Source organism: Raphanus sativus, chromosome 3 (assembly GCF_000801105.2).
Source record: "Raphanus sativus cultivar WK10039 chromosome 3, ASM80110v3, whole genome shotgun sequence".
NCBI lineage: Eukaryota > Viridiplantae > Streptophyta > Magnoliopsida > Brassicales > Brassicaceae > Raphanus > Raphanus sativus.
The window spans coordinates 10481763-10505303 of record NC_079513.1 but is presented as its reverse complement, the minus strand read 5'-3'; the positions used below and the strand labels follow the sequence as shown (position 1 = coordinate 10505303).

The 23541-nt window shown below is 36.7% G+C and overlaps 5 protein-coding genes across 6 annotated transcripts in view; all 5 read right to left on the bottom strand.

Annotated features, from left to right (window-relative positions):
• The window catches only part of LOC108845984 (probable cytochrome c oxidase subunit 5C-1), a 56089-nt gene extending 42631 nt beyond the window's left edge, over window positions 1-13458 (bottom strand). Inside the window, exon 1 of the mRNA XM_057006608.1 lies at window positions 13373-13458. The gene's annotated coding sequence lies outside the window, so the exon portion shown is untranslated. The remainder of the gene's footprint in view (window positions 1-13372) is intronic.
• LOC108832846 (calvin cycle protein CP12-1, chloroplastic) lies at window positions 7383-7969 on the bottom strand. The gene has a single exon (XM_018606296.2). The coding sequence runs from the start codon at window positions 7909-7911 to the stop codon at window positions 7534-7536; it is 378 nt and encodes a 125-aa protein (XP_018461798.1). The 5' UTR covers window positions 7912-7969; the 3' UTR covers window positions 7383-7533.
• On the bottom strand, window positions 8356-13512 carry LOC108832847 (probable cytochrome c oxidase subunit 5C-1). Of its 2 annotated transcripts, none has more exons than XM_018606297.2 (2): window positions 13373-13512; window positions 8356-8813 (listed from the first exon to the last, which is right to left on the bottom strand). In XM_018606297.2, exon 2 carries the CDS (start codon window positions 8786-8788, stop codon window positions 8594-8596), a length of 195 nt encoding a protein of 64 aa, XP_018461799.1. In that variant the 5' UTR covers window positions 8789-8813; window positions 13373-13512; the 3' UTR covers window positions 8356-8593. The 2 variants fall into 2 exon arrangements, with proteins under 2 accessions (XP_018461799.1, XP_056862587.1); XM_057006607.1 differs by lacking the exon at window positions 13373-13512 and adding an exon at window positions 9037-9154.
• A 2737-nt stretch (window positions 13513-16249) lies between these two features.
• On the bottom strand, window positions 16250-16946 carry LOC108832844 (uncharacterized). Its single transcript, XM_018606295.1, has 2 exons — window positions 16304-16946; window positions 16250-16254 (listed from the first exon to the last, which is right to left on the bottom strand). The coding sequence occupies exons 1-2, from the start codon at window positions 16944-16946 to the stop codon at window positions 16250-16252; spliced, it is 648 nt and encodes a 215-aa protein (XP_018461797.1).
• Window positions 16947-18108: 1162 nt separating this feature from the next.
• Window positions 18109-21398, bottom strand: LOC108832843 (uncharacterized). Its single transcript, XM_018606294.2, has 7 exons — window positions 21026-21398; window positions 20185-20646; window positions 19332-19809; window positions 19142-19242; window positions 18945-19034; window positions 18718-18842; window positions 18109-18449 (listed from the first exon to the last, which is right to left on the bottom strand). The coding sequence occupies exons 2-7, from the start codon at window positions 20611-20613 to the stop codon at window positions 18278-18280; spliced, it is 1395 nt and encodes a 464-aa protein (XP_018461796.1). The 5' UTR covers window positions 20614-20646; window positions 21026-21398; the 3' UTR covers window positions 18109-18277.
• Window positions 21399-23541: the final 2143 nt, after the last annotated feature.

Genomic DNA, 23541 nt, shown 5'->3' with positions numbered 1-23541 from the left:
CTTCATAAGTTAAAAGTTAAAACTTGAAACTAGGGCTGGCCCTAACGGAAAGTACAAGACTTGGGTTTCACCCCCTACGGTGAACTCTCAAATTCACCTCAATTGTTAGCACCAATCAAACTGCCATGTAGGATTAGCAAAAAAATGAAACAAAATTAAAAAAAAAAAGGGAAAGAAGTGAAAAATATGTCGACTAATTTTTGTAACGCCATCTATGGCTTCTTCTTCATCACCAACACATAATTTTAAAAGTTTTTTTTATCATTTACACAGAATATTGAAAGTTTTATTTGTCAAATTGGTGTCTACAATCCTCTTCCCTTATATCTTAAATCTAAACCCAAAATACTAAACTCTAAACCCAAAATACTAAACCCTAAACCCTTGGGTAAACCTTAAACCCTTGGGTAAAGAGATATTCCAAAGGTTTAGAGTTTACTCAAGAATGTAGGGTTTATCCAATGGTTTAGGATTTAGTTTTTAGAATTTACCCAAGGATTTAGGGTTTAGTGTTTTGGGTTTACCAATTTGACAAATAAAGCTTCAATATTCTATGTGGATGATAAAGAAGCTTTCAATATTTTGTGTAGGTGATGAAGAAGAAGCCATGGATGGCGTTAAAAATTAGTCTACGTCTTTTTTATTTCTTTTCTTTTTTTTTAATTTTGTTTTCTTTTTTTTATTAATCTTACATGACATTTTGATTAGTGCTAACAATTGAGGTGAATTTGAGAGTTCACCACAGGGGGTGAACCCAAGTTTTGTTCGGATGGAAATCAAACCAATCCGAACAAGTAGTTTCCAACCAAAACGAAATTGATTAAATATCATAATATGTTTAAAATTTAGGTATTTAAATAACTAAAATCGCATCCGATTTGAATCGAAATATATCTGCTATCCATAACTTTCGAAATAAATTTATATATTTATTATATATATTATATATATATTAATTATTTTTAGATTTAACGTATATCACAAAATATCCAAAATATATATGATACTTTTAATTTGTCTAAAATATTTAAAAATATATACAAATAGTCAAAATTAAATTTATAAAACAGTTAAATTATACTCAAAAGACCAAAAGTATTTAAAATATTTATTAATTTTCTACTCAAATATTCAAATTAAGCCAATTTATATGTTAAGTTTAAGTATTTTGACATATATTATTTGAATTTATACTTAATATATTATTTTGTTTATATATTTTGAAAATTTTTAAGTATATAATGAATTTTAAAATTTAAAAATAATAAAATGGGTTATCTAAACCCGAACCAAACTCGCAAAGATCCAAACAAAACCCGAACCGAATTTTAAAATACCCAAATGAAACTGAAATCTTTGATTCGGAAGTGTGAAAAAGAGCACTGTGAAGCAGAGGCATTCCCTTTGACTATGCGAAACTCAGGACATTGTCTCGCACTGTGTCCTTGAGTGCCACATGATTGACACCAAGCAAGGTATGTTTTAGAGAAGCAATTGTTCTGATGATTGTTGTTGTTATGCGGGGCTTGATGTGAAAATTAATAATGTTGTTGATGAGGAGGATGATACTTATTACGTGGATGACATTCTGCATCATGTGCACAAGATCATCGCCTCACGGTTCTTTCATAAAGCTCATTGAATAAGATGGATTTGTCACGCCCATTAACTGCGTAAATCTCTTCCTTGTAATCTTCACTAAGACCTCCCAAAATGTTTTCAGTGAAATCTTATAGATCCAATCGGTTTGCCAAGTAGTGCAAGTTCATCAGTTGCAGACTTGATGCCACAGATGTACTCGCTAATCGTCTTACTACCTTTTGAACATTTGTTGATCTGGTTCTTCAGCTGGCAGATGTACCCTCGAGTAGGGTTTCCAAAAGTTTCAGCAAGAATACCTCATACTTGTTTCGTTGTATTGGAAGTGAATACAATAGTCTGGAGAGATAACGAGATAACACAAATGATTGTGCTATACGACAATCTGTCTTGCCGTCTCCATGGGGACATAAGCTTGATTTGGATCAGTGACTCCGTCCAATTGGATTGTTGGTGAGGGAACTCCATCATCGGATCCATCAATGAATTGTTGTAGTTCATGACCTTCGAGTAAAACATGCACTACAAGAAAAATGGTTTTTACTAGCGGACGAAAAACGCTATCTATCGATACGATAGCGGTTTAAGAAACGCTGTATCATCGCCCGTGATAATAGGTCAAGCACTTTAGATAACGGTTTTTAGCACTGCTATCTTTTCTCCCACTAGGATAGCGCTTTTCTGTTTCCAATTAACTATTTTTTAATAGCGTATAATTTTCGTTATTATTTATATTATAAAAAACAAAAAAAAATAAAAAAACATAATTAAAATTTAAACTCGTTTATATATTTAATTTTTTATTATATAAAATAATTTATAATTAAATTGGTTTACAAAAATATAAAAAATCTAATTTAATGAAAAAGGACTAAACCAAATAAACCAATAACTCAAACCATGCTTAAACCTAAACCAAGTTTAAACCTAATTGATAACTAACTAAACCTATGCAGCCGCTGCTCCACCACCATCTGCATCGTCTTTTTCATCTTGCAATCCTCACTGTACATCCCGTCGTCTTCCTCCTCCTCCATTCGTCTTATCGCCTCCTCCTCGCGTCTCTATCTCCACCACGAGCTTCTTCGGATCCGGCGTGTCGACCAAGCCTTCTCTTCTCTGGTTCTCTCCTTCTCCGAGATGAGGCGTACTCGTCGTTGCATCCAGCCACCTTCATAGTCATCATCTCCTCTCCACGAGGCTTGCTCGCCGTCTTCCTGGTCTTCTTCTCCACGGAGCTTGAGAGGAGGCGTACAGAGACCAGAGATGTTTCCTCTCCATGGCTATTGACAGAGAGTCGATCCTCCTCTCGAAAATTTTTCTTCAGTTCCTGGACACAAACTCAAATCAAAATCAGATCTACTTTGGTGCTGTTCGTTTGCTCATCTGGGTGATCCATCTGGGTGAAGATGCAAGTTGATGTTTGTTTTGTACATTAAAATGCTACATCCAGATGGATCACCCAACTGCATTTATGAAATCTCATCTCAAATTCTCACCCAAATGAAGGTGAGTCTTCACGGAGCATCTGAGTGAAGGTGAGTATTCACCAAAAATTTGATAAATTTTTCGTTAAAACAAAATAAATTCTTGCCAAAACCGAAAAATGCTATTTTCCGTCAAAATTGGAAAACACAATTTCTCGTCAAAATTGGAAAAACATAATTTCACCAAAACCAGAAAACGTAATTTCCCGTCAAAATCGAAAAAATGCAATATCCCGCCAAAATCGGAAAAAGGCAATTTCCCGCCAAAAATCGGAAAACCCAATTTCTCGCCAAGACCAAAAAACACACTTTCACGCCAAAACCGAGAAAACGCACTTTCACGCCAAAACCGAGAAAACGCAATTTCCCACCAAAACCGAAAAATACAATTTCCCACCAAAATCGAAAAATGCAATTTCCCGTCCAAACCAGAAAAACACAATTTCTCGTCAAAACCGGAAAACGTAATTTTCCCGCCAAAACCGGAAAAACGTAATTTTCCGCCAAAACCGGAAAAACGTAATTTCTCGTGAAAACCGGAAACGCATTTTCCTGTCAAAACCGGAAAACGCATTTTCCTGTCAAAACCGGAAAAACGTAATTTCTCGTGAAAACCGGAAAACGCATTTTCCCGCCAAAACCGGAAAAACGTAATTTTCCGCCAAAATCGGAAAACGTAATTTCTCGTGAAACCGGAAAACATAATTTTCCTGCCAAAACCGGAAAACGCATTTTCCCGCCAAAACGAGAAAACGCAATTTCCCACCAAAACCGAAAAATACAATTTCCCACCAAAATCGAAAAATGCAATTTCCCGTCCAAACCAGAAAAACTCAATTTCTCGTCAAAACCGGAAAACGTAATTTTCCCGCCAAAACCGGAAAAACGTAATTTTCCGCCAAAACCGGAAAAAACGTAATTTCTCGTGAAAACCGGAAAACGCATTTTCCTGTCAAAACCGGAAAAACGTAATTTCTCGTGAAAACCGGAAAACGCATTTTCCCGCCAAAACCGGAAAAACGTAATTTTCCGCCAAAACCGGAAAAACGTAATTTCTCGTGAAAACCGGAAAACATAATTTTCCCGCCAAAACCGGAAAACGTAATTTTCCACCAAAACCGGAAAAACGTAATTTCTCGTGAAAACCGGAAAACGCATTTTCAGACCAAAACCGGGAAAACGCAACATCCCGCCAAAACCGGTAAAACGCAATTTCTCGTCAAAACCGGAAAACACAATTTCTCGTCAAAAATGGAAAACACAATTTCCCACCAAAACCGAGAAAACGCAATTTTCCGCCAAAACTGAGAAGACACAATTTCTCGTGAAAACCGGAAAAACGCAATTTCTGACCAAAAACTGGGAAAACGCAATGTCCCGCCAAAACCGGGAAATGTAATTTCTCGCCAAAACCGGAAAAACACACTTTCCCACCAAAACCGAGAAAACGCAATTTCTCGCCAAAAACGAAAATTTCCGACAAAACCGAAAATGTAATTTCCCGTCAAAATTGGAAAAACACAATTTTTCGTCAAAACCGAAAAATGCAATATCCCGCCAAAAATTTAAAAACAAATCTATTTTAATTATTTTAGTAACAAGTTCATCTCGATGTAGATGCAAGTTGAAAAAAGCAAACAAACATAGTTGCATTTAGATGATTCATCTGGATGGATAAACGAAATGCAGAGACGAACAACATCCAGATGAAGCATTTGGATAAGGCATCCAGATGGACCATCTGGATGCATCTTTGAGATGTACAAACGAACATGGCCTTTGTTGTTTCAGTGAAAGTACAGAGACAAAAGCGTAAAATTCGTAGAAGAACGAAGAAGAGAAAAAAAAAGAATGAGAACGTAGAACAAAAAAGATAGAAAAAATACTAGATCTCAGATCTATCGGGAGTGAGGAGAATACTTTTAGGCCTTTAGATCAAAAACAATCAACGGCTAAAAATTGAGATCCTTGTCAAAAGAAAATTAACCAATAAGAAAGAAGGTTCAAGATAGATAAAAGATTAATTTTAGCCTTTAGATTAGAAAGAATCAATAGTCACTAAAAAACAACTAAAATTGTTTCTACAGTTATTTTAAATTCTTTTTTTTTTTAAATTCCAAAATTTAAATATTAGGTTTAAAATATTTTAATGTTACCAAAAAAAGATTTAAATTTTTTAAAATTTTTTAAAATTTAGATTTGAAAATTATATCTAGTGGATATATGGTTTTATATATGTTTGATGTTAGGGTTTAGAAAATAAAGTTTGATCGAGGAATTAAGGTTTATGTGTTTGGAAGTTATATATTAAAATTAAAATAATAAATTTTGAAAGTTATATTATGAGAATATTAGAGTTTTTAAGTTTATATTTAGAGTTTAGGACTTCTAGTTATAGTTTTTAGGTATGGGATTCATTGGACTTCTAGTAATATTAGAGTTTTAAAGTTTATTTTGGTAATATTTTAATGTTACCAAAAAAAGATTTAAATTTTTTAAAATTTTTTAAAATTTAGATTTGAAAATTATATCTAGTGGATATATGGTTTTATATATGTTTGATGTTAGGGTTTAGAAAATAAAGTTTGATCGAGGAATTAAGGTTTATGTGTTTGGAAGTTATATATTAAAATTAAAATAATATTTTGAAAGTTATATTATGAGAATATTAGAGTTTTAAAGTTTATATTTAGAGTTTAGGACTTCTAGTTATAGTTTTTTAGGTATGGGATTCATTGGACTTCTAGTAATATTAGAGTTTTAAAGTTTATTTTGGTAATATTTTAATGTTACCAAAAAAAGATTTAAATTTTTTAAAATTTTTTAAATTTAGATTTGAAAATTATATCTAGTGGATATATGGTTTTATATATGTTTGATGTTAGGGTTTAGAAAATAAAGTTTGATCGAGGAATTAAGGTTTATGTGTTTGGAAGTTATATATTAAAATTAAAATAATAAATTTTGAAAGTTATATTATGAGAATATTAGAGTTTTAAAGTTTATATTTAGAGTTTAGGACTTCTAGTTATAGTTTTTAGGTATGGGATTCATTGGGGTATTGGGGTATTGAGGGTTAAAGGTTTGGGATATTGAAATTGAGATTAATTTTTGAAACAGAGATAGCTTTTGACTTTATATTTAACATATGAAGTTAAATTTAAGAGTTTAAAGTTTAGGATTTAAAAATCCGTTTAGGGTTTAGGGATTCAAAAGACAAACATAACGTTTAATTATGTTTTGCTATTAAATCCTAAGTTTTCATAGCGTTTTTAAATATACCAATCGATCATAGCGTTTTTGAAAACACAAACGCTATCTTAAAAACACGGGTATACCAACTATAGCACAATCGTAGTGATGAACTTGTCTTCCCCATATGAGATAATTCTGATGAATGAGTTTTGTCATGTTTTAGACATATTCACCGACAGAAATGTTGCTTTGCGGATCTTGGATGTTGAACACAAATGTATTTTCAGCACTAGAGTTTAACGCCATTGTACATGTGTTGATTTGAGAATGAGATAAGAACTGAGAAGGGATAGAGACGATTGTACAAAGAACTTAGACGAGAAAAACAGAATAAAAAATTAGATTTTAGAACATATACCATTCTGATACCATATGTAATTGGAGAATTTGATGTATAATTGATCAGAGGCGTTCTGTTTATATGTACAGAGAAGGACGAAAATAAACAATAGTTACTAATGAATACAATAGTTACTAATGAATAATTACATGGATACTAGCAATTACTTTGTATGTCCTAAAAATATATATATCACTTTTAATTTTCAATTTATTTACCGAAGATGATTATAGTCACTATTTACATGAAAAAAAATTCTACAATGTAAAGTTTTCTTTCCAAACTTTGCTATTCTAACATATTCTAAAATGAAGAATGTAATGAAAGATAAACTTGCATATAGTTCTCAAAATCTGTTTTCTTCTATGACATATATTTATTCAGTTCAATTGAGCTGACTTTTGTATTCAAAATTTTCTTAGGATTAGTATTGCTTTTGTTGAAAAAGAAAACTGTGAATTATATAGCAGGTTGCTTTACTTGATCGTTATGTTTCAGTTTCTTAGGGGTTAGCCCAATATATTCGTGCAGCCAATTAGTGTATACATTAACATTGAGATGATCTCTCGAAGTCTCGAGTCTTTAAAAGCCAACATGAACTGATAGACAGGCTTTAGACCGTTTGAAATACGTATAGCTCATTTAATCACAGCTGAGCAGCTGAGCTGACCATAATCGGTATTAGACACACACCTGATGAGTATTGTAATTGAACTATTCATCATATTCATTATCACATTACAAGCATCAAATCAAATCAAAACAAACCAAACACGGACGACAACAACGAGAAGAAGAAAGAAAGATCGATCCGACCGTACCAATTATTTTCAAACATCAAAAAAAACGTTTTCAGTTGTCATAAGTACGACACTCATCAGTCTCAGGATTATCGCTGCAATATTCTTCCAAAGGATCGGATCCACCTGCTTTCTTCTTGTCCCTTGCGTGACTCGCCGCCGCACTCAGCTCCTCCACCTCGTCCCACGCCGCCACGCACTCTCCGCTCACAGGATCGTCAGCGCAAGTCTCCTTCGCTTCCTGAATACTCTTCTCCACCTTATCCGATATCCCTCCTTCCGATGTCGCCTTCACCGACATAACCATCCGGTTCATCGAACCGGATTTCCACGGGTAGTTCAAACGGACCGGGGCGTGTAGACGAGCCGCTGGAAGAACGGCCGCTCGTGGAGTCGCGACGTTGAGACCTGTTGCGGCTACGGTTGTCATCTTTGGAGAGTTTTGGTGGAAGAGATTTTTTTTTTCTGTTTGATGTAAGGAAGAAGAAGAAGAAGAAGATAAGTACACAACTTCTTGTTTTTGAACTCTGTGATCATGATTTTCTTATCTCCTAGCAACCAACCATATTTCGCCGCGTGTCTTCTTTATTCCACCAGAACTTAAATTTTCAGATATTAATATTTATATTTTACAAAACTCTCAGTCTCAGCCGTGAAGACATTTATTTTTTTATTTTCAGATATCTATTCTGGTAATGCCTTATCACAGTCTCTGTGTCTGGTTTGGTCGCTGAAGGCAGATACATCAGTTGAATGCATTTGCAGAAACAAGGGACAAAGCAATGGCAGATGCAAAACAAACTAGTATATTCTTTCCTTACAAACATTCAGATTCGAAATAATAACAAACAGGGTGTTGAACACCTTCCATGAATAAGGTTCCATAATACTCACTTTAATATTTTCTTAGATAAGTAAACAAAACAAGAAATATTATGTCTGTATCAACATTACATTGAATCAGTTTATGATCTAACAAATCTCATTCACAGATTTGTTTATTTCTCACAAAATCCAAACTCATTTCAGAGTTATTAAAAACAGAAAAAGAAAAAACCAAGAATTCCAAATCATCCATTTGTCTTGAAGAATGAGTCTTTGAGCATCTTTTATTACTCTTCTGCGGCAATAACACTGATCTCACCTCTCTCAAGCAAGTCATAGAAAGCTCTGGTTTTCCTCTGTTCGTTCCAGTGGTGCATCTTCCAAAGACCACCAGCAGCTAAACCGAGTGCCATACCGATAATCAACTCCTTGACAACGCTAGGCCCCTTCAGTGTGGCATGTGCGACCCTATGTCCTGCCATCTCTTTTCTCTCTCAACCTATCAAACTGATACATTACAACCCCAACAAAGATCAAACATGAATCAGTAGTCCCTACAATTTTTCATTAGACAAAACTAGAAATGTAATTTACAACAACCAACTCGTATATAGAAAATGGCTTATTTTCCGGATCAAACATCACAGCTACCGTGCTAAACATAATATAACCCCAAACATGAAAAAGTCAATTAAAAAAAAGAGAAGAAGCTAGAAATGTAATGCACAACCAAATTCAGATAGGACAAGGGTTGTCTCTCTTCTTTATCAAAAGGTAGTTTTCTTCTCAATGGGAAATGTAAACCTATGCAAAGATGAACACTTTATCAGTAGAGATAATGTTTATCTCTAATATATATTAAACACAAGATAATGCTTGGGTTTAACTAGTCATTATCGTATATAGATTTGGTCTTATCTAGAGATCAATATGTTGTATAAATACGGAACTCATATGATCAATACAATCATCCTTTGAACAATACTTCTATATGGTATCAGAGCGGGTTTAACCTAACCTAGCTAAACATAATTTTCTTTCGTCATCTTCTTCTTCTCTTTTCACCATGTCAAACGAATCTTCCTCCAACTCCTCTGAAACAGCGAAAATCTTTAACCTTTCAGACCCACAAACATTATCTCTAGTGACAACACACCAGTAACTGCTAATCACGCCAATGTTCGTCCTCAACATTCCACCCCATACAACTCATCTCGTGGTGGATCTAACTCAAACCGTGGTAGTTTTCGTCCCTCACGCCCCTATCTCGGCAAGTGCCAAATTTGTGGTGTTCAAGGTCATGGAGCTAAACGATGTCCTCAATATCAGCAACCTTCACACATGAATCAAGGCATCCAGCAATATGCTCCTCGTGGACAGATGCAATACTCTCCACACTGGTCTGCACCTCATCTGCCCCTACCCACACCACAATGGCCACAACAAGCTCATCATGCAACAATGTCCTCTCCTGATCTCTCTCCATGGCTTCTGGACAGTGGTGCTTCACACCATATCGCCAGCGACTTCAACAACCTGGCACTGCACTCTCCATACAAAGGGAATGACAATGTCATGATTGGTAATGGAGCAGGCCTACCGATCACTCATACTGGTCTAGTCTCTCTTCCCTCTAAATCTCGAAGTCTCTTATTACACAATGTATTGTGTGTGCCAGATATGAAGAAAAATCTCATCTCTGTCAATAAACTGTGCAAGACTAATAATGTTATGGTTCAAATGTGTCCTTATGACTTTCAGGTGAAGGATCTACACACGGGGACAACTCTTCTCAAAGGCAAGGCCAATGAGGGAGTATATGAGTGGCCATCAACTTCCTTTCCTCTAGCTTTCGTGTCTCACAAGTCCTCTCCAGCTCAATGGCACTCACGCCTTGGGCATCCACATTCTCAAACACTTCGTTTTATGATTTCTCGTTTTGCTTTACCTTTGTCCTCTGTTTTTTCTTCTTCTTCGGTTTTGTCTTGCAACTCGTGTTCAACTAATAAAAGTCACAAACTACCGTTTTCTATCTCTAGTCTCAAAACTTCTCATCCTCTTGAATTACTTTTCTCAGATGTGTGGACATCTCCCACACTTTCTGTAGATGGGTATAAATATTATGTCTTGTTCGTTGATCACTACACACGGTATACATGGCTGTATCCTCTCAAAGCCAAGTCCCAAGTTGCTACAATCTTTCCAATATTCAAGGAGCTTGTTGAAAAACGGTTCCATAAGATCATCACTCTGTACTCTGACAATGGAGGAGAGTTTATTGCGCTCAAACAATTCCTTGGAGTACACGGAATCTCACATCTCACAAGCCCACCACACACTCCCGAACATAATGGAATGGCCGAACGCAAACATCGACACATCGTGGAAACCGGTCTCTCTCTTCTAACACATGCCAAGATTCCACTCACCTACTGGTCATATTCCTTTGCAGCTGCAGTGTATCTGATCAATCGTCTTACAACACCAAACTTGGCGAACCACTCGCCTTATCACCTGCTGTTCAAGGAAGAACCTAATTACAACAAGCTGCGAACGTTTGGATGCCTCTGCTATCCATGGATCAGACCTTATGGACAAAATAAATTCAGTCCCAAGTCAATACCGTGTGTCTTTTTGGGGTACTCTCTAACCCAAAGTGCCTACATATGTTTGGATGTAGCAACATCTCGTGTCTATATTTCCAGACATGTAGAGTTCATTGAGTCAGTTTTTCCCTTTTCGTCCCTCTCTTCTAAATCTCCTCTTGTTTTGAATGATGAGCCTGTGTCTTATGTCTTTCCTTCTGCAACTTTAGCTCCTGTTTTTAAACGGCCACTCTCATTGACCCCGTGTGATGCTCCTTTACCACCAACAAATGCAAATGCTGAAACAGAGGACACTACTGCACCTGATCCTCCACCGCCTGAAGCTCCTGAGCTGCAACCTGCAGTACCAACGACTGTCAACACTCACAGCATGACGACTCGATCCAAGAACAATGTCAGGAAACCTAACCCAAAGTACGGTCTAACGGCAATTCTTGGAGAAGTTGAACCTGAAAATTATACTCAGGCTCTCAAAGACAAGCGATGGCGTGCTTCAATGAGTGTGGAATTTGATGCATTTGTTCGTAATGATACATTTGATCTTGTTGATCGATCCTTGGCTACTAACATTGTTGGATCAGGTTGGCTTCACAGGATCAAACGCAATCCGGATGGCACTATCAAATGTCTAAAATCACGCCTGGTTGCACGAGGAAACCATCAACGACCGGGTGTAGACTTTCATGAAACCTTCAGCCCAGTGATCAAACATGCCACGGTTCGTCTTGTTCTTGGCACGGCTGTAGCAAAAGGATGGCCACTTCAACAGCTAGATGTTAACAATGCCTTCCTTCAAGGACCTCTTCATGACGAAGTATATATGTTGCAAGCACCGGGATTCGTTGATAAAGACAAACCAAATCACGTTTATCGCCTTAAGAAAGCTGTGTACGGTCTTCGTCAAGCACCGCGTGCCTGGTATAATGCACTACGGGAGTTTCTTCTAAGTATAGGGTTCAAGAACTCTCTCTCCGATGCATCACTCTTCGTTCTTCGCTCCGGATCTGCGTTTGTCTACATGCTTATATATGTTGATGATATAATAGTCACGGGCACATCTATGTCAGTAATATCAAAAGTTACTGATCTTCTTGCAGCCAAGTTCTCTCTAAAAGACCTTGGTGAACTGTCGTACTTTCTTGGTTTGGAAGCTCATCGCACCTCTGCTGGCTTGTATCTCACTCAAACCAAATACATCACAGACTTACTCAAAAAGACAAAAATGCAAGATGCTAAACCAGTTGCCACACCGATGTCCTCCTCTCAGGTTCTCACACTCACTTCAGGGGACATCTTACCGAATCCATCTGAATACAGAGCCACAGTTGGAAGTCTTCAGTACTTAGGCTTGACACGACCAGACATTGCATTCACTGTTAATCGTCTGTCTCAGTACATGCACCAGCCACGAACACTTCATTGGGAAGCAGTCAAACGTCTTCTGCGTTATCTAGTTGGTACAGCAAACAAAGGCATCTTCTTCTCGGCTACTTCCCCTAGCACGCTTCATGCGTATTCGGATGCTGACTGGGCAGGAAATCATGACGACTACACTTCCACAGGAGCATACATTGTGTACTTAGGAAGACAGCCAATCTCCTGGTCCTCTAAGAAGCAAACTGGCGTGGCTCGTTCTTCTACTGAGGCAGAATACAGAGCTCTCACTTCCGCTGCAGCAGAGCTAAAATGGGTGATCTCACTAATGTCTGAGCTTGGGTTACGGTCGACTGAAACTCCAGCTCTATATTGTGACAACATTGGTGCTACATATCTGTCAGCTAATCCAGTCTTCCACTCGCGTATGAAACATCTGGCTTTGGACTATCATTTTGTCCGAGAACAAGTTCAAGGAAAAGTCCTGCGGGTTGCTCACATCAGTACAACTGATCAGTTAGCTGATGCACTCACTAAACCATTACCACGACAGCGTTTTCTTGATCTATCTAGCAAGATTGGACTCTGTTCTCGGCGTCCATCTTGAGGGGGCGTATCAGTAGAGATAATGTTTATCTCTAATATATATTAAACACAAGATAATGCTTGGGTTTAACTAGTCATTATCGTATATAGATTTGGTCTTATCTAGAGATCAATATGTTGTATAAATACGGAACTCATATGATCAATACAATCATCCTTTGAACAATACTTCTATACACTTTAGATCAACTGTCTATTGATCTTCCTTGTTGAGGCAATCACTGATTAGCTTAACCAGGAGATCAAAGACATATCGGTTTCAATATCAATGACATATCCAGATTTTAATCAAATAAATATATATATCAATCTGAGACGCATTACTATAAAAACCGATCAAGCTAACTAAAAAATCTGGATTGATTAGATGGCCGCAATAAGAATAGGAATCGATCAAAATAAGAAATCTCATCAGCACATGTTCTAGAAGAAGAATCGACATAAAGCGAAAGATCAAGAAAGATGGATTTGGGGAATTACCAAGTCGGAGGTAGTGCGGAGGAGGAAGACGAACGACGGGAACCTGACAATTAGAAAGTCTACTCTACTCTAAAGTGGATGTTAATAGTATTATTCTCCCATCCGACTCGTTGGGCTCACATCTTACGCCGGCCCATTTATTATTTTTCCCTTTTCCCTCCGGCTAACATGAGTTTTATCTTTTCTTTCGGCCATTCAAGTTTGGTCGGCCTAACCTTACTTATATAAACGCTAAAGTTCTATGTCTGCCTAAGTTCCTATTTATTATTTTGAATGGCAAAATAATCTTATCTAGTTATATCATCAAATTGGAAATTTAAGCTTCAATGCAATACCCACGTTATTTTATGACATCAATTTTTTTTTGTTCTTAACCACATTGTTGGGTTTGGCTCTAACCAATGGTGGAGCCACGTTATATAAGAGGAGGGCAACTGACCCAATACTTTTTCAAATTTTCATGTAAAACATAGTATAACTTCAATTATGTGCATGTTTATTACTATTTATTTTTAATATTTTAAATAATTTTAATTTTCTTCTCTAAATAAATATTTTTTCTCCTTCCGCCCCTTAACTTTAAGAATAGACACATACTTGTCAAAGTTGTGTTTTAGACTGAATCTCTTCTCGAGATGCTGGTGCAGCGGTGCTAATGGTCTCTTTTATGATTCTATTGAAATGTGTTGCAAATGCTATCATTATCAGATTTCATTCAACATAGATTCTATTATTAGGAAGACATAGAAGATGTTTAACATCTTTTTCATTACATAATATCAAATTGATCTTCGTATTATTAGGTGTAAGAAATTGTATTTATTAGGGACATATGTTTCACATCGGTAGTTGGAGGGATCCTAAATAATATATAACATAGATGAGTTATTCCACTAATCACCAATTGGTTTTAGATTGGAAGCCTATATAACTTAACATGGTATTAGAGCCGATCCAAACAATCCAACCCGATTTGTTGAGGAAGGTTCTAGGAGTCTAGAACCGATATACACGGAAAATAATATGCTGGAGAGAATATAGGAGTTGTAATATATTGTGATAAGGTTGTTGTAGATACAAGTCTATCTAGAGTAGAGTCTCGTATGTATATATAACGTGTAACGTACATTGAGATCAATAAGAAGTATTCTTTCTGTTCATTCTCTTGTCTTTCATGGTATCAGAGTCACAAGAAAATTAATTTTTTTGGTGGTATTTGTTGACGAGAGAAGAAGATAACATGACTGGAAAAGAGATTGTGAGTTCATCGGGTGTGGCGGAAGAACGAAGGTCTCCGTATTATCTTGCGCCGTCAGATAATCCAGGGATCTCGATCTCTCCGGTGGTTCTCAATGGAGAAAACTATGTCGAGTGGGCATCTGAACTCGAGAATTCCTTGCGTGCCAAGCGTAAATTTGGGTTTGTGAACGAAAGCTTGAAGATGTCGGATGAAGCTGAGAAACCGGTGGAAGCCGAGATGTGGATAACAGCCAACTCCATGATAGTAGGCTGGATCATGGCTTCCATCTCTCCGACGATTCGATCGACAGTTCCCTTCTCACCAGACGCCAACAAGATGTGGATGGAGCTAAAGACGCGCTTCTCAGTCGGGAGTGCGGTACGAGTGCATCAACTGAAGTCAGAGTTAGGTTCTTGTAAACAAGATGGTTCCACGGTTATGGACTATTTTGGGAGGCTTTCTCAGAAGTGGGAGGAGTTGTTGAACTGCAAACCTATTCCTACGTGCAAGTGTGATGCGGCTGCAGTGTATGCAAAGGAATACGAGGAAGAGAAGGTTCACCAGTTCCTTATGGGCCTTGATGAGGCTGGGTTCAGCAATGTCTGTGCTCATATCATTGGATCGGAAGTACTTCCCAATCTCAATTCAGTGTACCAAAGAGTCGTTCGGTGTTTTAAGTTCTTTGCATTTTGTTTCTGGTGTTAAAGATATTTCAAATAAGTTTGGTGGTTGTGACATTTGTTTTCAGTCCAAACAAACAAGAGAAGTGTTTCCTACAAGTCTTAATAAGAGTTCATCTTCTTTCGAGTTAAAACATGTAGACCTTTGGGGTCTTTATCGAGTGCCTTCTTCATGTGGTGCTATCTATTTTCTTACCATAGTAGATGACTTCTTCAGAGCAGTTTGGATTCACCTCTTGTTAGAGAAGAGTGAGGTCAAGCAAGTCTTACCGAATTTTATTGCTCTTGCGTCTAGACAGTTTGGGAAAGAGGTTAAGACTGTCAGGAGTGATAACGGGACGAAGTTTATGTGTCTATCTAAGTATTTTGCAGAAGCAGGGTTTGTGCATCAGACTTCTTGTGTGGCGACGCCGCATCAGAATGGGCGTTGGAGAGAAAGCATCGCCATATTCTTAACGTGGTGCGATCGATTCTGTTTCAAGCGGATCTTCCTTTTTCGTTTTTGGGGAGAAAGTGTGTTGACTGCAGCTCACCTAATAAATAGGACACCGACGAAGCTGCTTGGTGGTAAGACACCTTACGAGTATCTCTACGGCAAACCTCCGTCGTACAGTGATATCAAGATGTTCGGATGTTTGTGTTTTGCGCACAAGTCAAGGAGAGACAAAGATAAGTTTGGTGCAAGGAGCGTGAGGTGTATCTTTGTAGGTTACCCATTCGCAAAGAAAGGGTGGAAGTTGTATGATTTAGACAGAGAGGAGTTCTTCGTCTCGAGAGACGTGGTGTTCGATGAGGAGATATATCCATATGCAGAGAAGAAGGAGCGAGACCAAACTCCAAAGGTTCCACATCGGGAATTGACGCTCAAAGAACCATCATCTCGAAGGGGCGCATTAGGGACAAAGGTTTCACATTGGGAATTGGAAGGGATTTTTAGTAATATATAAGATAGACGAGTCACTCTACTAATTACCAAATAGTTTAAAGTTGGAAGCCCATCTAGCTTAACACTTTTAGCCTTTGCCACACCAACCAAAGCCTCTACTTCGACCCAAAGCTTCCACCACCACAATGTCCCGCAGCTGACGGCCAAAGCCACTCTCTCCACCACCGTCCCTTCTCTCTGGTGGTAACCTGTGTCTCTTCCGATTAATGTGCTGTCTACTACCAGTCTCACGATCACTGTACACCACATAAGCATTACCTTGTGAAGACCACATAAAAACACTAGCCTGCTCAAGAAGTTACTTTCACTTTCGATGATTAAACCGTTGAAACTCGTTCCTTCCAGGCCTAAACCGACGGAGATTTTAACAAGGAAGAGCGTGAGCCACGCCATGGTGACATCTGGATAAAAGGGAATCGAGCAGTTGGGATATGTGGCTGTGATCTTGGTGGTCAGGCCGAGAACTAGAGTGTAAATGCTTATTGCCGAAACAGCCACGTATAAGATGGCCGGATTCATGTAATGAAAGAGAGAGAAGAAGAAAGATGATTCTGTTTGCAAAAGAGATTTGATCAATGAGAAGAGGAAGGAAGCTGAAGAGAGATGGCAAAGGAGAAGGAAAGAGAGAGGAAGGAGTACACTGCGGAGTGTTGTTGTTACTAGCTGCAAAGTCTTAACCACCAGCTGCTCTACCTCTCTCAGCCACATTCAAACACCGGGGATACCCATTCTATTCTAAACTGAAAGATGGTTGAGAAGTCAATAATGAACATAAAGCCATTTTGTGTATTATTTGAAGGTTTATGTCAATAGTTTCAAGTTAGGTTGGGTTTTCCAAATTGGATGAAAACGAATTACATAGACATAATAAGAGATTACTTGCCCATTTAAATAAATAGAAGATTGATGAGAAATCACTGTTTTATCTTTCGATTAATAAGTTTCTCTCGTGGCACCACAATATGTAAGTATATATGTGGGAGAAAGATAATTTCAAGAAATTAAAAGTTATGATCAATAGAGAGCACTTTGTAGGCATGGACATTCAGATCTTAATCGGGTTTTGGTTTTATCCAATCGGATTTTGGCTTTTTCGGGTTTATCAAAATCAGCCCCATTCAGGTTATATGAAAGTTTGGTTCGGGATCGGTTCGGATTCTATTAGGTTCATGCTGGGATTAGTAAATCTTTAAAGAACCGGTACAACCTGATGTACTTTCGGATTTGGATCCCAAGCAGTTCTTCGGTTTAAAAGTACATGACTTGTATCTAATTTGTAACCAACACATAGGTAAAATGGGTTCTTTGATTTTAAAATACTTGATTTGTACCCTATTTTGTAACCAAAACATAATTAAAATTGATTCAAAAATAAAAAAGGAACAGCAAACATTTTGATGATCATACAAATTCAAACGAAAACCAAATAAATGAAAGAATAAAACTAAAATCAAATTTTCATGAAATGAAAAGCATTATTCAATAAATTAAAACCAAAATCTAAACACTTCAAGTTTAAACCGCAACTTTCAACCATCAAAACTATAAGTAATAGATAATTATATTAAATAAATAATAATATTTTAATATATTTTGAATACATATTAAAAATTAAGATCATGTATAGTACAAATCCTTTTTGAGATTTTGAATCTTTCAGATTCTATAAGATATCCATTCAGATTTTTGATTTTGAATGTTTTACTCGTTTGTTCAAAAAAAAAAAAAGAATGTTTTACTCAGTCCTAGCACTTTATACCATGTATTTTATTATTAAAGAATTGAGATAGCCGTTGGAGAATTGAATATATTGAGCGGCTAAGTGATGGTTTGGTAATGCCAATGGAGAGCCAAGATTTCGTCTCGCAACTAAAGAAAATGAACTCTTGGATAAAAGACAAGTCTGAACCAAAGTATAAAAATATGAAAACCATGTCTTTCTGTAGTTCAATAAAATGAGGAAGCTAAGAACCTCCTCATTGCAACAATCATAACGCTCCAAGTTCTTGTCCTTTTATATCCACAGAATCAATCGCTATCTAAACCGGTGGGGTGCCGCCGTCTGTTGCTGGTTCAGAGGTCTGCTGCTGCTGCTCCTGAACCGCCTTGTAGCATTTGAGGCTGCACAGAGGAACCTTAGTCTTTGAATCACGATACCTGTATGGATTGGTGCATGATGGTCCTGCACAATTTTCTCGCGGAGGAGGATACCTGCAGATACACAAAATGCTTTACATTGTTATCACAAAGGTCTGAACTCATAAAATTCCTCGTTATGTTTTATGAAACGTTAGAACACAAAACAGAATCCAAAGAACAAAAGAACCCAAATACTAGAGCCTTCCTCTATACAAAAAACATTTAAAACATGTGTAGTTGTTCACATTGATCGGATCAAATCATTTATGAGATTAAGGGACATTGACTCATGAATTAGTCTGATATGAGTTTGCGAGAAAGAAAAGAGAAAACAACATACTCAGATGGCTTTTGATCAAACAGGCTAGGCACTTTGTCAATGGGAAATGAAACAGTGGTTCCATTAGGACCCATGATTGTTCTGATGAAGCTTGTGGAGACCCTTTCCTCATGCGCAGCTTTCTCCTGTTATCATTTCAACCCATATTATGACACCAAATTTTCAAGCATCCCAGTTTTACTAAAATATGTAACGCATCAACAGCATAGTGGTACATTTCTCAATACCTGAGCAATTTCATCAAGTCGCTTTTTAATTTTGTCTTCACGCTTCTTCCTGCTCGAGTCTTGGCCTAGAATTTTTCTGATGGCCTCTGCCTGTAGATACAAAACCAAGATCATCATTCCTCAATCCCCACATGGATTTGCTAATACATTTTAAATCTGCATATCACATATCATAACAGAGAGAGTAAAACACCAACCTCAGACTCCCTTGCAGCCTTCTCAACCTGCACTTTTCGCCTTTGAGCAGCTTCTGCCTTCTTCACTTGCTGCTCCATTTCTGAAAGATTCTCCCGTTTCTCTGTGTTTCAACAAAATTTCATCACCAAACTTTATTGCACAAAAGATGCATACTTGTGAATCTGAAGCAAAAGAAAAAAAGAAGCGTACTTCTAGTTGTAGGAGGCAATCCATCTGGAAATTCAATTGCGGTTGATTTGCCAGATGCAGAAGCAAGGGCTCGCTGGCGACTAGTCATAGTCGATTCCCTCTTAGTCTCATTGCCAATCTCTATTCCATCAGGCACCGGATCAAGTTCCTCCGCATCCAAGTCGCCAGAAGCCTTTTCAGATGCAGAATTTTCCCCAATCGTGACCCCACCAGATGGCTTCAATTGCCTCCTCCCCGAGTCAGTCCCTTCATTACTCACAGCGACATTCTTATACTTGAGGCTTTCCAGATATCGGATCTCACGATCACTGTCATCATCGCTATCAGAAACCTGCTTCTTAAGAGCTCGTTTACTTTTGCGAACCGAGCCACCTGGTTCCCCTTGCTTTCTCCTCCCTGTCATGGATTCGTCTTTCTCAGCGCCGCCCTCGAGATCAGTCTTCTTATCTAGAGGGGAATTACAATCTTCTGAACTTTCCTGCCATTCAATGTCAAAAGATAATGAGTATGTGGTGTATCTAAACTGTCAAAAAAGCCTTGCAAAGATATTAAGACACAATCTGATCCTTTTCCAAAATAACAAAGTGAAATGCAAAATACTACACATTTTCCAATTGTTGTCCCTAAACAGCAAAAGCATTTACTAGTCTGAGCTTAATTAACATAGTCTAGCCCCCCAAACCCGATTGATTATGGGCCATAAGGCCCCCAAAAAAAAGTAGGATTTACTGAAAAGAGCATGGCATTAACCGCGAAAGATACTCAATGCAAAAAGGAAGATAAAACTCAAAGTATGCAAAGACAATTCAAACAATTTGAGCTTTGACAAATATATAAAAGTAGGATAACATACCTCCACCAAATGGTTGTTAGTAGCAGCATTCACCGGTTTGGAAGACTTTCGAGGTGAACCATTAGCATGAGCCAGACGACTCACACCACCAATCTTAAGCTTCATTATCTTCCTTTCACCCAAATCAGTTGCCTTCCCATTGATAATGCCATCACCCTCACCTTCAGTCGAGCGTATGTTCCTAGAGATGACCTCTCTCTGCAGAGAATCACTGTTTCCTCTTTGGGATTCAGCCCTGGATATACAGTGGCTAAGACTAAACTCTTTCCTTCTAGGGTTAGTATCAAAAGCGGGGATATCATCGCTCCAGATCTTGCTGAAGTGATCCGAACCAGTGCGAGGACGACGAGCAATGAGGCTGCGTTTCTTCCTCACAATATTCTTCAAAGCATCAAAAGGAGAAGCACCTGCACCACCGTTATCTTCCATTGTAGAGCATATACACTCTCACCGAGGAACCTCCTGAGAAGTAAAACATGTGATGCATTAGACCAATATCAAGTATATAGAGGGATCACAAAGAGAGAAGCTTTCAAATGATCAGAAGCACATATCAAACAAACAGACTAGATAGAGAACTAAACACTCCTAATAAGATCTCAAGCGGATAAACACAATATTCGATGATCTGAGAAGCATGACATGCAATTGCGTATAGAGAGATCGTAAAGAGAGAAGCTTTGGAATGCAGAATCGAAATCCAGCGAACACCAGATCTAACTGATAAAACACAAGACGAGAGCTAAACATTTCTCTAGAGGATCAACCACCAATATTCGATGATGAACTGAACCCAATCGAATCAAAATCATATAAACACACAAACTTGAGAATCGAATACCTAGATCGCAGAGCAAAGACGGAGGAGGGACCCAATCGAGAGGATAGAGACAGTAAACCCCAAAGGTAGGATTTGGGGGAAGAATTAGGGTTAGGGTAAGAGGCGAGAGAGGAGTAAAGAGGGGAGAGAGTAATAATCTCCTCATCCTTCACCATTTGTAGCGCTATTTCAACACACCCATCCAAATAAGGGATAAAAGAAAAAAATCTAAAGATCCCTTTTCTATCGGTTACATAAGCCTCTCTTTTTTTTCTTCTCCCTTCCCTCTTTGGACAGATGTAGACTCGGTGAGCCGACTCAGATCGTATCTCGACTCTCTCATATCTCTTTCTCTCCTCTTTACTGCGTTTTCCCTTTTCCGTTTATTTTGGGGGAGTCTTTAGTTTAGTTTTACACCTGTTGGAGCGCATGTTAAGAAGATTCTTTCCAGTGTGTATGTTAGCCCATCGTGCTTCCTCTCATGTTCTTCAAGGTCACGTGTTCTCATTCCACTTGAAGCATTACAAAAGAAAAACCCAAAAAAAAAATTACAAAATAAGATGATGCCTTGGGCATCATGGTTTGGTAATCTTGGGATGGATACAATAATTACTGGTTATTCATCGTCTTATACTTGTTACTTGTTTCGTATCCTTGAATAACTAAGATTGTTGTTACTTATTTAGGTTCATACCTTCTTTTTATCTGAATCAATTCAGACGTTAAAAAAATATGATAATAAATCATGCATAATGGTTTGGTAACCTAGGGCTGGACGTAATTACTAGTTATTCGTAGTTTTATACTTGTTGCTCATTTCATATCCATTTCGATATTTTAGTTACTTGTTATTAAGCCGAGTACCAAGTAATTGAATTTAGATATTTGTAAGTAAATACAATGCATTAGTAACAAATATAAAAAGTTAGTGGACGTAATATTACATGTTACTTGTCCAAAGAATTTTGTTGTTGTAAAAAGTAAATAATGTTGTTATATCGAGAGATTCATGTGTTTTGTTCATTTTTCTTCTTATTCTTTATAATATACCTAAATATTTTGTTTATAATAATTATCGTGTTCTTCCTTAATAAGTAAATAAAACAAACTCTCATATCCATTTCTAGTAGAGTATTATTCTGCAAATAGATGCAAAAATACTCTGAAGTACTTGCAAGTAATTCATAAGTATTAGAAATTAACAAATAATAGATTGGAATAACTCAACTTTTAGTAGATATTCAAAATAGTAAGTACTCGTTTTCAACAAGTCAAATACCAAGTCCAAATTTTTATTAATCACAAGGAAAATTAAGTATCAAATATATCTAAAATAGCAAGTGCATGACTTGTGCCCAACACTTAGCTTAAGGTGAAGTCATAAGACTCAAATTCGAGTTAATTTGTTTGGAGTTTAAGACTACTGCAAAAGCTGTTTGGCTTTATATGCAGAAATAGTAGTGTTATTTTGGGTAATATCGTGTATATCAGTAAGATTCATATTTCTTTAATCTGTCTTGAAATATACTGTTTAGATTTGATAGATATAACGGATAACCTATAGATTATCTTTTGATATTTTCAACTAGTTTTCTCGCTTTTGCATGATTATTTTGAGACGTTTAGCATAGTTCACATGCTTAAATTCACAATATCTTTGCCAACTCTTTAACTAATTCCAAACCAAAATATATTGTTTTTTGCATGTAAATTGTAATGATGGGTAAATTTTAATAAATTTTTAATAAGACAGTATTAGAAGTTTAGACTTGATGATATATATTTTCATCCATATTTTTCTTAGATTACTTGATGATATGTTTTGCTTATGCATAATTTCTTAGACTACTTGATGACATATCCAAGGAGAATTTTTCAATTTTTTTGTTAGTAAAGACATTGTAGAGTGAGAAACCAATTACAAACCAAGATGATGCATTCATTAGATGGTATACGTTTGGGAAAATCTTTATCGTTTTTGCTAAAATAGGTTTATAGATGAATGTGTAAATATATATCATATACAACCATTTTCAGATTATATCATTAACGCAATAATAAATGAGATTTATAGCACATACCAAATAAATATTTTTTCAAAAATATATCGATAAAAATACTTTCATAAATTTAGTCGAAAGTCTAAGAATATTTTTATTTTTTATTTGTTAGCCAACAGTTTTAAGGTTTTTCTCTCTCCTTAACTTTTATATTCTTTTTTAAATTTATATTTGTATAAGCCTATGTCAAGCCCTAGTTAACAATTTATTATTATTTTATGTTTTGATAAATTATAATTGAAGTGGAAATAAGGAAATTGATGTAAATTTATTTACGTCAATATGTATAATTATAGAAAATTTTGAAACTATGAAAGTATTATAAATAGGTAAAAAGGGTCAAACTAGTTTAGAAACTTAAATACTTTACATAATTTATCTTTCCTAGGAAATTAATTAGAAATTATTTTAATGTTGTTTCCGAATATTGATTCTTTACATTTTTTAAACACAAACACTATTAATTTAAATAAAGAC